The 19,230-nt window shown below is 53.5% G+C and overlaps 1 protein-coding gene across 4 annotated transcripts in view; it reads left to right on the plus strand.

The window, feature by feature from the left end:
* The window catches only part of Myh14 (myosin heavy chain 14), a 70,395-nt gene that overhangs the window by 40,552 nt on the left and 10,613 nt on the right, over window positions 1-19,230 (plus strand). For all 4 annotated transcript variants that reach the window (XM_008845131.3, XM_029569296.1, XM_029569297.1 and 1 more), the window contains 15 exons: window positions 523-631; window positions 1,633-1,764; window positions 2,949-3,155; window positions 3,591-3,728; window positions 4,715-4,838; window positions 5,376-5,547; window positions 7,395-7,607; window positions 8,977-9,121; window positions 9,568-9,774; window positions 10,624-10,728; window positions 10,817-10,969; window positions 11,926-12,174; window positions 15,321-15,533; window positions 16,766-16,978; window positions 19,058-19,219. In XM_008845131.3, coding sequence (XP_008843353.1) covers window positions 523-631; window positions 1,633-1,764; window positions 2,949-3,155; window positions 3,591-3,728; window positions 4,715-4,838; window positions 5,376-5,547; window positions 7,395-7,607; window positions 8,977-9,121; window positions 9,568-9,774; window positions 10,624-10,728; window positions 10,817-10,969; window positions 11,926-12,174; window positions 15,321-15,533; window positions 16,766-16,978; window positions 19,058-19,219 — 2,542 coding nt within the window. The remainder of the gene's footprint in view (window positions 1-522; window positions 632-1,632; window positions 1,765-2,948; window positions 3,156-3,590; window positions 3,729-4,714; window positions 4,839-5,375; window positions 5,548-7,394; window positions 7,608-8,976; window positions 9,122-9,567; window positions 9,775-10,623; window positions 10,729-10,816; window positions 10,970-11,925; window positions 12,175-15,320; window positions 15,534-16,765; window positions 16,979-19,057; window positions 19,220-19,230) is intronic.

A 19,230-nucleotide genomic window follows, 5' to 3' on the forward strand; every position in this document is an offset into this window, starting at 1 on the left:
CGAGTTCAGGTCAGCTGGGGCTACAGGGAGCCCCTGTCTCGAAAAGACAAAATAATAATAATAAACATTTAAAGAACAGAGCAAGAAAAAGCTTCAGGTCTTGGGCTGGGGGACCTTACCCAGGGGTACTGGGAAGCCATGGAGAGCTGTGAGCCAAGGAGGGTGGGGTCAGCATGCTGAGGGTGGACTCAGGGGACAGGTAGGAGGCTGGGGCCTGGATGGAAGCCCAGGACAGAGGGCACAGGGCAGGGGTTGTCAGAACTGAGTGTAAAGTCCATGACAGAGTCATTCTCAGGGCTGGTGCTGGGCTCAGTTGGTAGAGTGCCCAGCATGCGCCAGACCCCGGGTCCCATGGTCTGACCACCACCACACTAACTAGGAGTGGTGGTACAGCCCTGTAACCCCAGCACTGGAGAGGTGGAGGCAGGGGATCCGGAGTTCAAGGTGGTCCTCAGTTCCGTAGGGCGTTTGAGGCAGCCCAAGCTACGTGACCTGGCCCACCTCTCTGGTGTGTCCCGGCAGGGCCTTCCAGCGGCGGCAGCAGCAGCAGAGCGCGCTCAGGGTGATGCAGAGAAACTGTGCCGCCTACCTCAAGTTGAGGAACTGGCAGTGGTGGAGGCTCTTCATCAAGGTGAGTACAGACGTGGTTCTCACCAGTAGAGCCACTTCCTCTGGGGCCTCAGTTTTCCTTGTCTGTAAATGGGGCCAATCAACCCTACCTTTGTTACCCAGGGTTTTTTTTTTTTTTTTAAAGATGGCAAGTGATTTAAACTAGTTTGCATAAAAGATGCAGGATGGATAGGGGAGTGGCACATGCCCATCATTCCCAAACTCAGGAGGCTGTGGCAGTAGGACAGTTTGAGGCCTTAGCTGGGGCTGTACCTCAGCGGGTAGAGCATTTGCCCAGCATGCACAAAGACCTGGGTTCCATCCCCAGCACTACATTAACCAGGTGTGGTGGTGCACACCTGTCATCCTAGCACTCAGGAGGTGGAGGCTGGGGGATCACGTGTTTAAGATCATTCTAGGCTATGTATAGCATTTGAGGCCAGCCTGGGCTACATGAAACATGAAAGAAAGGGGGGGAAAGGCTTGATGAGATGGCTCAGCAGGTAAAGGTGCTTGCTGCCAAGTCTGACAACATGAATTTAATCCCCAGGACCCACACGGTGGAAGGAGAGGATCAGCTCCCACAAATTGTCCTCTGACTTCCATTCCTGCTCACTAATAATACACACATGACAGATGATAGGTAGATGATAGATAGATAGATAGATAGATAGATAGATAGATAGATAGATAGATAGAGATAGAGATAGACAGATGACAGATGATAGGTAGACAGATAGATGATAGATGATACGTAGATGATAGATAATTGATAGATAGATGATAGATGACAGATGGTAGATGATAGAGATAGACAGATGATAGATGATAGATGATAGATGAAAAATGGGGCTGGAGAAGTGACTTAGAAGCACATGCTGCTCTAGCAGAGGGACCCGAGTTTGATTCCCAGTACTTGCATGCATATACCCATAGATTGAGGCCAGGGGTGATAGACAGGGGACAGAGGGCAGGCCATTCTCCTGGAGCTGGCCATCACACCAGTGCCTTCCCTGGACCCAGGTGAAGCCACTGCTGCAGGTGACCCGGCAGGATGAAGTGCTTCAGGCCCGTGCACAGGAGCTGCAGAAAGTCCAGGAGCTGCAGCAGCAGAGTGCACGGGAAGTGGGCGAGCTTCAGGGCCGAGTGGCGCAGGTGAGGGCCGGGCTGGGATGGGGAGGCAGGGGACAAGGGGTGGGGAGGCAGGTCCCAGGGGCTGAAGGTTCTAGTGGCTGATGGGCAGGTCCCAGGGGATGAGGGGAGAGTCCTAGGGGCTGAGGGGATGATCCCAGGGGCTGAGGGTCCTAGTCACTGATGGGCAGAGTCCCAGGGGCTGAGAGACCAGTCCCAGGGGCTGAGAGGTGGGTTCTAAGGGATGAAGGACAGGTCCTAGGGGATGAGGGATGGATCCCAGGGACTGAGGGACCAGGATGAGGGATGGTCCCAGAGGGTGAGGGGTGGGGCCCTCGTTCAAGGGTGCCAGTGTTCCAGGGTGGGATTTCTGTGCTAAGCCTGGGCTATGGGGTAGGTCTGAGAGGTTGAGGTTAGGGTCTGGGGGTCAGTCTAAGATGGTCAGGGGCTGGGGATGGGGAGCTACAACATGTGGCTTCTTGGTAGGGCCAGGGCATGAAAGGCAGGTTTCAGGCTGAACTCACTGTAGGGGGGAATTATGGGTGGGGTCAAGAGAGTGACAGACTAAGCAGTAGGCTGGGGCTTCTGGGCATGGCCAATGGCCAGTAGTGGGCTCAGGAAGATGAGGGGTGGGACCTTGGGTTGCAGGGCTGTAGTAGAGTGGGGTGGGGGACTGGGCCAGGGGGATGATGGGTGGGGCTTCTGGGTGGGGCCAGTGTATGAAGGATGGGATGGAGGGAGTAAGGGCCGTGGGTGAACATAAGGGCAGGCTGAGAGGGTGAGGAGTGTGGCTTCAGGTCGTTCAGAGTGTGAAGGGCAGATTGGGGAGAGTGAGGAAGTGGGGCTGCGGGCAGAGTCAGGGGCCAGTCTAGAGGGTAAGAGACAGGGATACTAGCCAGGGCCAGTGGGTGATGGTCAGGACTTGGAGAGTAACAGTAGAGCAGGGGTGGGCCTAAGGGTTGGGGTCTGGCTGTGCTGGGTTGGGCAGAGGGACCTGGGTAGGCTGTGAGAGGTGAGGGAGGACTTGCCCAGTACTCTGCCTTGGTGATTAGGGACATGAGGTCACCCTGAGGTGTGTGGGGGGAGTCCATACCCCCACCATCACTGTATCACCAGGATTTGTGAGGACACAGTCAGGGGGACAGAAGGGGCCTGACCCAGCCGACCCCTGACCCCGCTGACCCGTGACCCATTCCCATTGTTCCCAGCTGGAGGAGGAACGCTTGCGTCTCGCCGAGCAGCTTCGTGCAGAGGCCGAGCTGTGTTCGGAGGCTGAGGAGACACGAGCTCGGCTGGCAGCCAGAAAACAGGAGCTGGAGCTGGTCGTGTCAGAGCTGGAGGCTCGAGTGGGTGAGGAGGAGGAGTGCAGCCGGCAGCTGCAGGGAGAGAAGAAACGTCTGCAGCAGCACATCCAGGTGAGGGGGGGTGACACCCATGGCCATGCCCACCCCACCCCGCAGCTCCAAGTGACCCACACGGAAGGAATGTATAGGCTTCATTTGACAAATGGGAGCTCTAGAATGTGCCAGCTTCATATACGGTTGGATCTAGGTGCTCAGGTGCCATCCTCAGGACCCTATGTCCACCTCCTGGCTCCATGGCCCTCTCTGCCCTGCTGCTAGCCCAGGCAAGCCACCCTCCTGTGACTGTTTGTGGAAGTGCTCTTTCTGCAGGAAGAGGAATTTTAGGCCATCAGTGGTGTTTGGTATACACTAGGCACTCAATAAGTGCTTGTTGGACCAATGAACAGAAAGGGAAGATCAGGAAGGGCTTGATCCTGCCCAGCGTTGCCCAAGGCATGGGCCTGTTATGAGCCACAGCCCCTGGGGTCTGCTGTCCCTCCTCCACAGGAGCTGGAAACCCACTTGGAGGCAGAGGAGGGTGCACGGCAGAAGCTGCAGCTGGAGAAGGTGACCACAGAGGCCAAGATGAAGAAGTTCCAGGAGGATCTGCTGATCCTGGAAGACCAGAATGCTAAGCTAAGCAAGGTGTGGATGGGGCTGGGCACGGGTCAGCACCTGGTGTGCTGGGGACCAGAGCCCTGGCCACTAGCGGGTGACGTAGACCCAAGTGTGGAAGATGGGTTCATACAGGGGTTCCCCAGCCCAGTGAGCCATGTGTGGGGTGATGGCAGATGACCACCCCCCAGCATGCTGCTGGACCCACAGGGATGTTTGCTACTAAGAGCTATGGTTGGGAGCTGGAGAGATGCTCAGAGGTTAAGAGCACTGGCTGCTCTAACTGAGGACATGGGTTTGGTTCCTAGCACCCACATGACAGCTCATAACCATCCAGGGAATCTGACGCCTTCTTCTGGCCTCCATGGGTATTGCACACACATGGTGCACTTACATACATGCAGACAAAACACTCATACATACAAAATAAAAAATAAATCCTTTTAAAAAAAGAACAGTGATAGCCAGGCGTGGTGGCACATGCCTTTAATCCCAGCACACGGGAGACAGAGGCAGGCAGATCTCTGTGAGTTCAAGGCCAGCCTGGTCTACATAGTGAGTTCCAGGACAGCTGGGGCTGCAGGGAGACCCTGTCTCAAAAAGACCAAAAAAAAAAAAAAATAGTGAGGACTAGAGAGAGGGCTCAGTGGTGAGAGCACTGGCTGCACTTGCAGAGGATCTGGGTTCAGTTCCCAGCACCCACATGGCAGCCAACAACCATCAGTGGTTGGAGTTAGCCCACATCCTTCAGTGAGGCAGTAGCTTAGTGGACCTGTAACAGGGCTCCCTGCCCTGCAGCCAGCACTGACCCCCATGGGGCAGGCTGAACCCAGACTCCAGGACAGAAGATGGGGGCTGGTGGAGGAGTGCTAGATAGGCAGGTGGAGGAGGGATGGACAGGCAGGTGGAGGAAGGATGGACGGGCAGGTGGAGGAGGGATGGCCGGGCAGGTGGAGGATTGATGGATGGACAGGTGGCAGACCGCTGGCCCTGACCCTGTGTCCCTTCACCTGCAGGAGCGGAAGCTGCTGGAGGAGCGTCTGGCTGAGTTCTCATCACAGGCAGCCGAGGAGGAGGAGAAGGTGAAGAGTCTCAACAAGCTGCGGCTCAAATACGAGGCCACCATCGCAGACATGGAGGGTGAGGCCCTGGAGTCATGGGAGCCTGTGAGAGGCCTGTGTACTGTCTGCCTGCTGAGTGCTTGTGGGAGGGAGGGGGTGGCTGTGCACATTGACAGAGGGGGAGGCACCTGTGCACAGGGAAGGACAGAGGGAGGAGGTGGGTGTTCACACAGACAGAGGGGGAGGCAGCTGTGCACACTGACAGACAGAGGGAAAGGGCAAGTGTTCACACAGATGGAGGGAGGGGGCAGGTGTTCATACAGACAGATGGGGGGGAGGCAGCTGTGCACAGGGACAGAGGGTGGTGGGGGTGCACACAGAGGGGTAGGCCGGTGTGCATACAGGCAGTTGGGTGGGGGGCAGACTATGTATATGGTGCTGACACAGTCTGAAGGAGGAGGCAGAGACACCATCAGGAGGAGGGAGGCTGGGTCTGACTCATCCCCCGTGGGCACCGTCTCAGCCCGCCCCGACCCTGTCCCGTGGGCACAGTCTGGAGCCCTCCCCTGTCCCCCGTGGGTGATGTCTCAGTGCTCCTGCGTCCCTGTGCCCACAGACCGGCTGCGGAAGGAGGAGAGAGGCCGGCAGGAGCTGGAGAAGACAAAGCGACGGCTGGACGGGGAGAGCTCGGAGCTGCAGGAGCAGATGGCAGAGCAGCAGCAGCGGGCTGAAGAGCTGCGGGTGCAGCTGGGCCGTAAAGAGGATGAGCTGCAGGCAGCCCTGGCCAGGTGGGGTGCCCAGGGGCTGCCTTCATGCCTCAGTCCCTTCTGTGAACTGGGGTGACTAGCACACCCAGCAGAGGGTGGGACTGAGCCTCTCCCTGCCAGCCTCTAGGGTGGCCTGACATATGAGGGGCCAGGATCCTTGCACCAACACTTATTGAGCCCCTACTGTGTGCCAGCCAGGGCATTTGCCACACTGTGCTTCAGGGCATCCAAGGCACCTTGGCTTGTGGGTGCAGCCCTATTTTACAGGTGTAAAAATATGAACTAGAGGCTGGAGAGGTGGCTCAGTGGGGAAAGTGGCACACAGCATGGGGACCTTAGTTTGGGTCCCCAGCACCCACATAAAAAGCCAGGTGCGGCCGAGTCTGGTGATGCACACCTTTAATTCCAGCACTTGGGAGGCAAAGGCAGATGGATCTCTGTGAGATTGAGGCCAGCCTGGTCTACATAGTGAGTTCTAGGCCAGCTGGAGCTGCAGGTCTCAAAAAGACCACAAAAACAAACAAACCAGGTGCAGCTACAAACATCTTTAATCCCAGCACCGAGGAGGCAGAGACAGGAGGATCCTGGAGTTTATTATCCAGTGAGCATAGCCATTTGGTGAGTTTCAGATGCAGTGAGAGACCTGTCTCAAAACAAAGTGGAATGAGCTTGTGGAAAAGCCCAGTGTCAACCTCCAGCCTCCACATGCATGCGTGTGCACACTCAAGAAAAATGTAAAAAAGACCTATGGGGCCAGAGAGGTGGCTCAGTGGTTCAGAGTGCTTGGTGCTCTTGCAGAGGACCCAGGTTAGGTTCCCAGCACCTCTATTAGGCAGTTCACAACCACCTACAAGTCCAGTTCCAGGAGATCTGATACCTCTGATCTTTGGCACTCACAGAGGCACACACAAACACATATAAATATAGTAAATCTAGAGCCAGGTGTGGTGGTACACACCTTTAGTCCCAGCACTCAGGAGGCAGAGGCAGGCAGATCTCTGTGAGATCAAGGCCAGCTTGGTCTACATAGAGAGTTCCAGGACAGCTGGGGCTACAGGGAGACCCTGTCTCAAAAAACCCCCAAATAATAGTAATAATTCATTAATGAAATCTGAAAGAATATTAAAAAAAGACCTGGTGCGGTGGCACATGCCCATCATCCCTGCACTTGGGAGACTGAGGCAGGAAGACTGCTATGAATTCAAGGCCAGCCTAGGCAGCTTAGGGAGACCCTATCTCGGAATTCAACAATAAAACCTCCAAACACCCCACATATAAAGGGTGGCATGTGGCAGCAGCCAGGGGACCCCTGGGAGAGTGGTGGGGTTTGGGGGCAGGAGTCACATGACTAATGCCAGTGCCAGGACTTGAACTCACCACCCCAAACTTCCCCTTCAGCCCTGCCTGCCCAGGTGCCAACCCCACCTATCCTAGTTTGTTCTTCATTGCTGTGACAAAATACTCTGACCACTACCAACTTGGGGAGGAAAGGGTTTATCTGTCTTACATCTCCCAGGTCACAGTTCATTCGGGAGCCCAAGGTAGGAACTCAGGGCAGGAACCTGGAGGCAGGAGCTGGAGCACAGGCCATGGAGGAACACTGCTTACTGGTTTGCTCCCCTGGCCCCTGCTCAGCCTGCTCTCTTATGTAACACAGGCCCACCTGCCCAGGGGTGGCACCACCCACAGTGGGCTGGGCCCTCCCACATCACTCAGCAACCAAGAAGGTGCCCCATGGACATGGCCACAGGCCAGTCTAATGAAGGAAGTTCCCCAGTTGAGGCTCCCTCCACCCAGGTGTGTCAAGTTGACAATAAAGCTACCCAGCCTACCACCTCATCCTTGTTACCTCCCCCTAACCCCCGCAGGGCAGAGGAGGAGGGTGGGGCCCGTGCCCAGCTGCTCAAGTCCCTGCGGGAGGCACAGGCTGGCCTGGCCGAAGCCCAGGAGGACCTGGAGGCTGAGCGGGTGGCCAGGGCCAAGGCAGAGAAGCAGCGGCGTGACCTGGGTGAGGAGCTGGAGGCCCTGCGCGGGGAGCTGGAGGATACGCTGGACTCCACGAATGCACAGCAGGAGCTGCGGTGAGGCCCTGGGCATGCAGGGCTGGGGGGTGGAGCAGTCATGGCTAGCAGAAACTCAGCCCACACTTGTACCTGCTCTGAGCCAGGCTGGGAGTGGAGGAGCAGGGACGAGGTGTTACCCTCTGGGTCTCCTGGGGGAGGCAGAGTCCAGCAACACCTGAACAAGAGGCACTTAAAGCAGTGAGGACACTCAGTGCTGAGCCAAGTCCAGAGACAGAAGAGGTGACTTAGTTCAGAGCACTGGCTGCTCGCGCAGAGGACCCTAGTTTGGTTCCCAGAACCCACGTGGTGGCTCACAACCATCTGTAACTGCAGTTGCAGGGGATCTGATGGTTTCTTCTGGCCTCCATGGGCACTGGGTGATTCAGGTGCACATACACACATGCAGACAAAACACTCATATGCATAAAATAAAAATAAGAAAATAAGTATTGGGGCTGGAGAGATGGCTCAGCAGTTAAGAGCACTGGCTGCTCTTGTAGAGAATTTGGGTTCAATTCCCAGCACCCACATGGCAGCTAACAACCGTCCATAACTTCAGTTCCAGGGGAATCTGACGCCCTCTTCTGTCCTCCTTGGGCATTATATGACATGGGTGCACTTACATACATGCAGGCAATACACTCATACACATAAAATTAAATAGTAAGGCCAGGTGTGGTGGCACACACCTTTAATCCCAGCACTCGAGAAGCAGAGGCAAGCGGATCTCTGTGAGTTCAAGGCCAGCCTGATCTACATAGTGAGATCCAGGACAGCTGGGGCTACAGGGAGACCTTGTCTCAAAAAGATGAAAAAATAAAATATTTTAGATAAATAAATAAAATATTTAAGCCAAGTCTACAGGTGAGTCTTGGGTGAGGTCCCTGTGGAGGGGCCCTTTGAATAGGGTTTTTAGTGTTGAGTAGTTTACCCTTGAAATTCCTCCTCCCACATCACCACACTGTCCCAGTGGGAAGTGTATTTGTTACTTATCTCCTGGCAGCAACCAAATAACAAGAGGCAACTTGAGAGGAAAGATTAGTTGGGCTCACAGTTTCATGGCAGGGAGTCTGTAGTGTTGAGACCACGCAGTCAGGCTGGCTCAAATCTCGGCAGACCAGGAAGCAGAGAGATGTGGACAGGAACCGACTGTGACCCCTAGCTCCACCCCAGTCACCCTAAGTGTGTCAGGGAGATCCCACACCCCAAAGAACCCACAGCCCCCCAAAACAGAGCCATAGGCCGAGGACCAAGTGTTCAGACTCCCGAGCCTGTGGGGGGCATTTCACATCCAGACCCTCACAGGATGTGGAGATAAGGAAGGAGGCCCAGACTGGATCTCCCCAAACCCTTCCCTACCTCCCCCCGCCCCCTTTTCCTGTCAAAGGTCTAAGAGGGAGCAGGAGGTGACGGAGCTGAAGAAGGCCCTGGAAGAGGAAGCTCGTGCACACGAGGTGACGGTGCAGGAGCTGAGGCAGAGGCATGGCCAGGCGCTGGGGGAGCTGGCAGAACAGCTGGAGCAAGCCCGCAGGGTGAGTGGACAGGGACCAGGGAGAGGGACACTGGGCAGGACGCTGGGCAGGTCTCCCTGGGTTCTTTCCTTACAGGGATGTGAATTGAATAAATACTAAATCGAGTGAATAGTATGCCGTAAGGAACAAGGCATCCCATCGTCCCTTCCCCTGTATACTGGCATCTTAGTGGAGATGTTTACAGGTGGAGTCTACCATGTTAAACACGTCTGGGCTCTGTCAGGGTGACAGGTGCCCTGGGGAAGGAGGAACAAATGGGTCAAGGAGGTCCACTGTGAGAGGGGGGGTGTTGGACGAAACTGAAGGAGATGAGAGCAGAGCCATCTGGGAACCAGAAAAGGAGCGTGTTCCAGCAGGTGGAACAGCACTATATGTACAAAGCCCCAGAGGCAGGAGATTACACGGCCTGCTGAAGGGTTTGCCTCAGGAACTCCCTGTGCCCACAGGGCAAAGGTGTCTGGGAGAAGGCTCGGCTGGCCCTGGAGGCCGAGGTGTCGGAGCTGCGCACAGAGCTGAGCAGCCTACAGACTTCACGACAGGAGGGTGAGCAGAAGAGACGTCGCCTGGAGTCCCAACTACAGGAGGTGCAGGGCCGGGCTGGTGATGGGGAGCGTGCCCGAGCAGAGGCTGCTGAAAAGCTGCAGAGAGCCCAGGTGAGTGGGGTGGCCTGGCTGGGGGTGAACAACTGTGAATCCACAGTTCATAGAACTCCAACAGACAGACAGTCCTCTGCACGAGGCCTGGCTAGTTTGACCATTTATGGGTTTATTCATTTCTGTTTTACGTGTGTGAGTGTGTTGCCTGAATGTATGTGAGTGCATCCATGTGTGCAATGCCAACAGAGGTCAGAAGAGGGTGTCAGATCCCCTGGAACTGGAGTTATGGATGCTTGTTAGCCGCCATGTGGGTGCTGGGAACTGAACCTGGATTCTCTACAAGAGCAGCCAGTGCTCTTAACTGTTGAGCCATCTCTCCAGACCCCATTTATAATTTTTGAGACAGGAGCTCCCCATTACCCCAGCTGGCCTGGAACTTACTATGTCGACCAGTCTGGCCCTGATTGTAACAGAGATCTACCTGCCTCTGCCTCCCAAGTGCTAGGATTAAAGACATGCACCACCACACCCACCTCCCTCATTCCTTTTTGTTGTTGAATAATATTCCATCATCTGGATCTGACATGGCCTGTCTGCCCTACCCTGTGGGTGATGTGGCTGTGGCTCCCTGGTTCTTGCTTGTAGATCCAGCTTGAACATGTCTGTACAATTTCCATTTGGACATGAGGGCCAAAATTCAGCTCCTCCAGGAGACTTAACACACGACCCCCATATCCACATGTAAATTGTACAGGTGCTCTCTGGGTTAGACCCTAGAGCAGCTGCTGGCCTGGCCACTTGCCTTCTTGACTGTGTGTGTGGTGGAGTTTGGGGTGGAGGCACCAACAGGGCCTAATGTAGCAGCCTGCATGGACGTCATGTCATGCACTCATCCTCTCTCTGCAGGCAGAACTGGAGAGTGTGTCCACAGCGTTGAGCGAGGCGGAGTCCAAATCCATCAGGCTGAGCAAGGAGCTGAGCAGCACAGAGTCCCAGCTGCATGACACCCAGGTGACCGGGTCTGCCCACCCACCCCTAGCATGCCCTCTGCCCTGCTGCTGAGCCCCACCTGACCCCCTGCCATTGCCTCCACTCACAGGAGCTGCTGCAGGAGGAGACCAGGGCCAAGCTGGCTTTGGGGTCCCGAGTGCGTGCTGTGGAGGCTGAAGCGGCAGGGCTGCGGGAGCAGATGGAGGAAGAGGCCGCCGCCAGAGAGCGGGCTGCCCGCGAGCTGCAGAGTGCCCAGGCCCAGGTGCTGCGCCCAGCATCCGGACTTGTGAACAGACTCGGCGCTGACCGTTACAGGCCAGACACCCAGTGCTGCTCCAACCCCCTGACCCTCCCTGTGTCCCCACAACTACACCTACCCCAGTCTATCCATGCACACAGCCGACTCTAGCCTCCAGTCCAGCTGTATGCCCCTGTACCTCCTGTCCCCTCCCCACACAGCCGGAGGACTCCACCTGCACCGGGAGCAGCCTTACCAGTATCCTGGACAAAGCTCTCATGTATACATCCCAGTTCTCTTAGAAAGCCTTTCTTCACTCCTTAAACTGGGGTTGGACACTCTTCCTGACCAAGTCTTCACTCTTTCCAAGTTCTGGCTGTGAATATCCTGCCCACAGGTCTCTGTACCAGATTATGAGCCCCTTCAAATAACTGTCAGTGTTCAATATTGGGCCCTAGCATAGCCCACAACAGACCCTCTTGCATGTGGCCTTAATGCTAATAGAGGGGTTGGAAAGATGGCTCAGCTGTTAGAGCACTGGCTGCTCTTACAGAAGACTTAGGTTCAATTCCTAGCACCCACATGGGGGCTAACAACCGTCTGTACCTTCAGTTCCAGAGGATCTGACTCCCTCTCTTTCCTCCTTGGGCATTGCATGACACAGGTGCACTTACACACATGCAGGCAATACACTCATACACATAAAATACTTCCAAAAGAATGAAAAACAAAAGAGCTCCTGACAGCCTTCTGTGGGCTCCCGGGGCTCCTGTGTTCCCTCTACCTTAGCTTCTGCCCCATGCCTCGGCCTTCTTCACACAGAGGCTTCCCAGGGAAGCTTCTTTGATGTCTGGGTCCCAGTGGGAGCGGTTTATTCCCGAGGAGCCGGGTTGAATCCGCACCTCCGGACCCCACGTGGGCGGCATGAATGGCCAGCACCGTCACCCACAGCTGGGCCATCTCCCTCGTCCTCCCCGCAGCTCTCTGAATGGCGGCGACGGCAGGAGGAAGAGGCCGGGGCCTTGGAGGCGGGAGAGGAGGCTCGTCGCAAGGTGGCCCGTGAGGCCGAGGCCCTGACCCAGCGCCTGACTGAAAAGACGGAGGTGGTGGAGAGGCTGGAGCGGGGCCGCCGGCGGCTGCAGCAGGAGCTGGACGACGCTGTGGTGGACCTTGAGCAGCAGCGGCAGCTCGTGAGCACGCTGGAGAAGAAACAGCGCAAGTTCGACCAGGTGGGTGCCTCGGTTTACCCAGATGGGAGACCAGAAAGCTCGGCCCTGCATCCGCCCATCCTTAGGGACCAGAAACTTGGACATTCAGGACAGACGTGGTCGGGGAGAGGGGACATTCGATATGGGTTTTAAAGAGTGCATAGGAGGTTACAAGGGGGAAAGACACCAGGGGTGTCCTCCCCTGGAGCCTCTAAAGCAGGCTGCCCTGCATCTCTATTTGCAACCACCCCCACCCCCACCCCTGTTACTTTAGGGCATCCCATTTGCATAGTGGTGTGCAGAATATTCTGTCCGCATGTGCCCAAGGGTGCTCACATGTCCTCTCTCTCATCCTGGGACACCCTGGAGACGTCAAGCAATTTTGTTTCACCCATCTCAGCCTCAGTTTACCCATCTAGAAAATGGAAATCCTATGAGGATGTCCACAGCTTGCAGATGAAACCTGGACTGTTAGGGTCATGTGTCAGTCAGCCTTCCATGACTGTAGCCACTAGTGGAAGCCATGGGTTTATTAAGTGAAAAGGTTATTTTGGCTCATGGTCTGGGAAGTCTCAGTCCATGGTTGCTTGGCTTTGTTGTTTCTGGGTCTGTGGTAAGACAGAAGCTCATGGAAGGGAGTGTGTGGTAGTGAATTTGGGAGGGAGGGAGGTGGGGAAGGAGGGAAGGGTGAGGGAGGGAAGTGGGGAAGACAGCAGGGACCAGACCTAGTGCTAGCCAAGAGCCTGCTCCTTCCTTCCATTTTTATTTTTACTTTGTGTATATGAGTGTATTATCTGCATGTATGTAAGTGCATCTGTGTCATGCAGTGCCCAAGAAGGTCAGAAGAGGGCATTGGAGTCCCCTGGAACTAGAGTTATAGACAGTTGTTAGCCGCCATGTGGGTGCTGGGAATCAAACCCGGGTCCCTTGCTAGAGCAAACAGTGCTCTTAACTGCCGAGCCATCTCTCCAGCTGTTTATTTTTTATTCCAGTCAGCTTTCTTTTGCAGTGATAAAACACTCTAACCAAAACCAAGTTGGGGAGGAAATGGTTTATCTGGGTTACACATTCCAATCACAGTTCATCACTGAGGGAACCTGGAGGCAGGAACTGAGGGAGGGAGGTGGTTGGAGAAACACTGCTCACTGGCTTGTTTACCCTGACTTCCTCAGAGACCTTTCTTATGCAAACCAGGACCACATGCCCAGGGGTGGCACCACCCACAGTGGGCTGGGCCCTCCCACATCACTCAACAAACAAGAAGATGCCCCGCAGACATGGCTGTAGGCCAGTACCACAGAGGAAATTCCACAGTTGAGGTTCCCTCTTCCTGTGAGTGTCAAGTTGACAACTGAATTTATCTAGCACCCAGGATCTCCCTATAGCCCCAGCTGTCCTGGAACTCACTATGTAGACCAGGCTGGCCAAGATCTCACAGCCTCTGCCTGCCAAGTGCTGGGATTAAAGGCACATGCCACCATAGTGGGCTGTTCTTTTTAACTAGTCCTCACATCCTACATTTCTGCTACCAAGTTACAGATGGACAATCCATTGATGGAGGAGGGGCCTTCAGGATCCAGTCACTTATATTTTTTTATTATTTTATTTTGTGTGTATGAGTATACTGCCTGCATGTGTATAAATGCACCTGTGTCATGCAATATCCTCAGCGGTCAGAAGAGGATGTCGGATTCCCCTGGAACTGATGTTATGGATGATTGTTAGTTGCTATGTGGGTACTGGGAGTTGAACCTGGTCCTCTGTAAGAGCAGCCGCTGCTCTTAACCGCGGAGCCACCTCTTCAGCCCCCAGTCACTTATCTTTGCATTGTGTTGTTATGATGACAACACCTGACAGCAACCATCTAAGGGAAGAAAGGTTCATTTTGGCTCATGGTTTCAGAGGATTCTGTCCTGGGTCCTCATGCAATTGGGCAGAACATTGTGGCTGGGGCAGCATGGGGCAGAGGCTATATACGTCATAGTGAATAGGAAGCAGAGATCAAGGCAGGAGCGGGGGTCTGATAGGCCTTCAGAGGTGCCCTCTGGCGGCTCCTCCCAGCCAGGCCCCGCCTCTCAAAAGCTCCACAGCCTCCTGAAATAGTTCCACTTCTTAGTCTTCCATATCAGATCCAAGCCCTCACACTTCCCAAGTGCCATGTCTTGATACAGCTGTGTTGGGGTTCAAGGATCAAATTCAAGTTGTCCAATTTGGTGGCACATATCTTTACCCACTGAGCTATCCTGCCAGCCCCAGGATATCACATCTGACATTTCCATGTAGTTCTATTTCAGTTTCAAATCCCACTAGAACCTGTCTCTTTTTCATTATCCCTGGCTTGTTCTAAACCTTACTTATCATCCTGGTCAAATAATCCCAGCATGGAGGGTGTTGTGGGTCTGGCTTTGTGGGTAGATGTTGCTCCCCATCCCCCATTTGTCTTCCTTTCTATGTCTTTTAAAAGAAAACAGTAAACATTGAAGTCTGTTTTCAAATATACGTATATAGTCGCCTACCGTCACAACAAGAGGCAGGTGTGCCCATCCTCTGCAACTGTGGGGAGCAAGGTGGCCTGTGTGGCCCTCCAGAGCAGGGCTGGACTGGGGTACGGTCGTAACTTCAGTTCTGTCTCCTGTGCCTCTGTCTACCTCCATCTCTGACTCTTTGTCTCTACCTCTGTCTCTGACTCTCTCTCCATCTCTCTCTCTGTTTCTTGTCTCATTCAGTCTGTCTCTCTTTTTCTCTCTAGTGGATCCTCTTCCCCTCCCCCTTTCCCCTTCCTCTTCCTCCTCCTCTTCCTTTTTTCCTCCTCCTCCTTCTTTCTCTCCTCTCCCTTACCCCTCCTCCCCCTCCTCCTCCTCCTTTCTCCCCTCTCCCTCTCCTTCTTCCTCTCCCTCCTCCTCCCCCCTCCTCCCCCCCTCCTCTTCATCCTTCTCCTTTATCTTAATTTTTTACAAAAACCTTATTGAGAATTTCATACATGCATATAAGGTGTTTTGATCAAACACCATGCCCACTCCCTCCCCTCCAACATTCCCCCCTCTGAAGAGGTAACCCTAAAATCCTTTAAGGATTAGATACAAGCTCCCAAATACTTTTGACATTTTGGGCTCCTCCTCCCAGTCCTCCTCTTTCAGCTAATCAGCCTCCCTTCCATCTCCCTGCAGCTCCTGGCTGAGGAGAAGGCCGCAGTGCTAAGGGCCGTGGAAGAACGGGAGCGAGTGGAGGCAGAAGGCCGGGAGCGGGAGGCCCGAGCACTGTCGCTGACCCGGGCCCTGGAGGAAGAGCAGGAGGCCAGGGAGGAGCTGGAGCGGCAGAACCGTGCTCTGAGGGCTGAGTTGGAGGCTCTGCTGAGCAGCAAGGACGACGTTGGCAAGAGCGTAAGCAGAGAGGGCAGCCATGGTGAGGGGAGACAGGCTCACACAGGCTCCCACCCCATCAAGAAGAGCCATCCAGTCACGTGCTCACAGGGACAGCAGTGCTGTGAGCATTGTTACAGGGTGTGAGGATTCTCCCATCACACACCTTGGGGTTTTTTGCATTATTAGTTGCCTCTTTTTCTGCTCTCTCTCTTGCACTTTGTTTTTGATAATTATGTGTCTCAAGTTGATCTGGAACTCCTGGCAATCCTCCTGCCTCAGCCTCATACGTGCTGAGCTAACAGGCATGTGCCACTATACCTGGCTGGACATACCTGTGGATGCCACTCAGACACAGGTGAATGAGAATCCCATTAAATACCAGGCCTGCACTGATCAGAGTCTCTCTGTCAGGGGCAGTAAGTGGATGTACCTGCCATGGGGAGCTCCCCGCCCAGCCCAGGGCACCACCAGGAAAACAGCTGGCCATGAACAGGGCTCAGTAGCAGGAGCTGAGGATCAAGGGCAGTGGCTCCAAGAGGAGACTGCTAAGCTGAGGCTCCCAGAGGAGCCCCAAGGACTCGGGGAACATACAGAAACCCCAAGTTTAGAAAAGACCCCTCTGAAACATACAGAAACCCCAAGTTTAGAAAAGAATAGAGGCGAGAATGAATTAATAACCAGGGGGGCTGGAGAGACGGCTCAGTGGTTAAGAGCACTGGAGGCTGGAGAGACGGCTCAGCGGTTAAGAGCACTGGTTGCTCTTGCAGAGGACCCAGGTTCCATTCCCAGCATCTACATGGCAGCTAACAACCAGCTGTAACTCTAGTTCCTGCAGATCTAACACCGTCTCCTGGCCTCTGCAGGCATTGCATGCACGGGTGCACTTACACAATGCAGACAAAACACTCATATACGTAAAATGAAATTTTTTTAAATTTAAAACCCAAAAAGTAACCATCACAGGTTTCTATAAAATGTTTTCAGATAATTTAGGACAAGACCTAGTAGGTGCTCAGTAAATAGTGGAGGTGTGAGGAGCTGAACCCGGTGAACATCTCCACCAACACGGCAGCCTCATCCTCCATCACAGGCTCTCCGCTCTACCCAGGACACCATCTTAACCCCAGCCAGTGCCCCAAACTCACTGCACCAACACCGCAGCCTCATCCTCCATCACAGGCTCTCCGCTCTACCCAGGACACCATCTTAACCCCAGCCAATGCCCCAAACTCACTCCCTCCTCCCACCAGGTGCATGAGCTGGAGAGAGCCCGCCGAGTGGCAGAACAGGCTGCCAGCGACCTGCGGACACAGGTGACTGAGCTGGAAGATGAGCTGACAGCGGCCGAGGATGCCAAGCTGCGCCTGGAGGTGACCGTGCAGGCCTTGAAAGCGCAGCATGAGCGAGATCTGCAGGGCCGCGATGAAGCCGGTGAAGAGAGGCGGAGGCAGCTGGCCAAGCAGGTACAGCTGAGCAGGAGGGTGCAAGCCCCATCTAGCCCTGGTGCACGCAGAGAGCTGGACAGAGTCCCAGCCATCCTCCACCCACAGAGCCAACCTCCCGCTCCCCAGCCCTTAATCTACCAGGTGGCTGGGACCCCACCCAAATCCTACTGACAGATCCACATTGTGTGTGGACTCCCCAGCACCCACCTCCTCCTCTACCCACCACCTGCCCCTCACTGTTGGTCCAAGTCACATGCAGGTGTCTCTAGACACTGTTCACCCTGTGATAGGGCACCGACAGGCAAAGAATACTCCCTCTGTGTAGTCTAGCTTGGGGAGCCACTGAGTTTATTGGGGTCACTTACAGGAGCCTGGGCGACTATGCAGCTGCATCTCAACAAGGTTCACCTGGGCATGGGTGAGGACCAGGAAAGCTGCATCCTGGGAGCTCATTTTTTTCCCTTTATATAACTTCAGGGAGGGAAATGTCTCTTATTGTAACTGTTTCTGTGAGTTCTTGTAATTTCTTAATGAGGCCTTGTAACTTTATGTGGACCAGGCTGGCCTTGAATTCACAGAGATCCGCCTGCCTCTGCCACCTGAGTCCTGGGATTAAAGGCCTGTGCCACCACGCCCAGTGAGTTCTTGGAACTTTTAAAAAATTTCCTTTTTATTTATTATTTATTTATTTATTTATTTATTTATTTATTTATTTATTAAAAAAGACAAGAGCTAAATATCTAGCCCCAGTGGTCCAGGCTGGCCTTGAACTCACAGAGATCTGCCTACCTCTGCCTCCTGAGTGCTGGGATTAAAGGTGTGTACCACCACACCAGCTTTTTGTGAGTTCTTGAAACTTTTTCTGATTTTTTTTTTGTGTGTGTGTGTGTGTGAATTTTTGTAACTATTGTGAGTTCTTGTCACTTTTTTTGTATGAATTCTTGTAACTAAAAAATTATTTATTATTTTCATTTTATGTGTATGAGTGTATTGCCTGCATGTATGTAAGTGCACCCATGTCATGCAATGCCCATGCAGGTCAGAAGAAAGTGTTAGATCTCCTGGAACTGGAGTTATGATGGTTGTTAGCTGCCAAGTGAGTGCTGGGATTCAAATCAGGATCCTCTGGGAGAGCAGCCAGTGCTCTTAACCACCAAGCCAACTCTCCAGCCCCTGAATTCTTGTAACTTTTTTGTGAGTTCTTGTAACTTGTTTTGTGAATTCTTTGTAACCTTTTTGGCAAATTTTTACAGCTTTTTTTATGAGTTCTTTTAACTTTTTTCCTGAGTCCTTGTAACTTTATTTTGTGGATTCTTGCAACTTTTTATGAGTTCTTGTAACTTTTTTGTGTTTTTACAACTTTCTGTGAGTTTGTGATTCTTGTAACTTTTTGAGTTCTTGTAACTTGTTTGTGAATTCTTGTAATCTTTTTGGTGAATTCCTACTACTTTTTAAATGAGTTCTTGTAACTTTTTCCTGAGTTCTTGTAACTTTTTTTGTGTGTGAATTCTTGCAAGTGTTTTTGTGAGTTCTTTTTTGGTGAATTTTTGTAGCTTTTTAAATGTTTTTACAACTTTTTAGAGTTCTTGTAATTTTTTGTAAGTTTTTACTTTTTTTTTTTTTTTTTTGGTGTTTTTGCTACATGGTCTCCCTGTAGCCCCAGCTGGCCTAGAACTTATCGTGTAGACAGGCTGGATTCCATCTTACAGAGATTCACCTGCCCATGTTTCACAAGTGCTGGGATCAAAGGCATATGCCACCACATTGGGCACAACAACTTTCTGTGAATTCTTGTAACTTTTTTGTCTTTGTAATTTTTTCTTTAATTTCTTTTAACTTTTTTTTTTTTTTAGAACTTTTTGTAACTTTTCTGTGAGTTCTTCTTTTGACATCCTGGGCCTCCCCAGTGCTTCAATCCAAAGGCAACAGGTGCAGGCAGGACTGGGGGCAGAAAGCAACTTCATATGGGAAGGAGGCAATGCTGGGAGCATGTGGGGACTGAGAGGAGCTGTGAGGCAGGGCCAATCACAGGACAGGAGGAATGGGTACCTGGAGGGAGCCTGAGTGCCCTGACCTCTGACCCCTCCTGCCTCCCAGCTGAGGGATGCTGAAGTGGAGCGGGATGAGGAGCGGAAACAGAGGGCACTGGCTGTGGCTGCTCGGAAGAAGCTGGAGGCAGAGCTGGAGGAACTGAAGGCGCAGACCTCGGCTGCTGGGCAGGGCAAGGAGGAGGCAGTGAAGCAACTCCGCAAGATGCAGGTGAGAAGGGC

Source organism: Nannospalax galili, unplaced genomic scaffold (genome assembly GCF_000622305.1).
Source record: "Nannospalax galili isolate Female #2095 unplaced genomic scaffold, S.galili_v1.0 scaffold960, whole genome shotgun sequence".
Lineage (NCBI taxonomy): Eukaryota > Metazoa > Chordata > Mammalia > Rodentia > Spalacidae > Nannospalax > Nannospalax galili.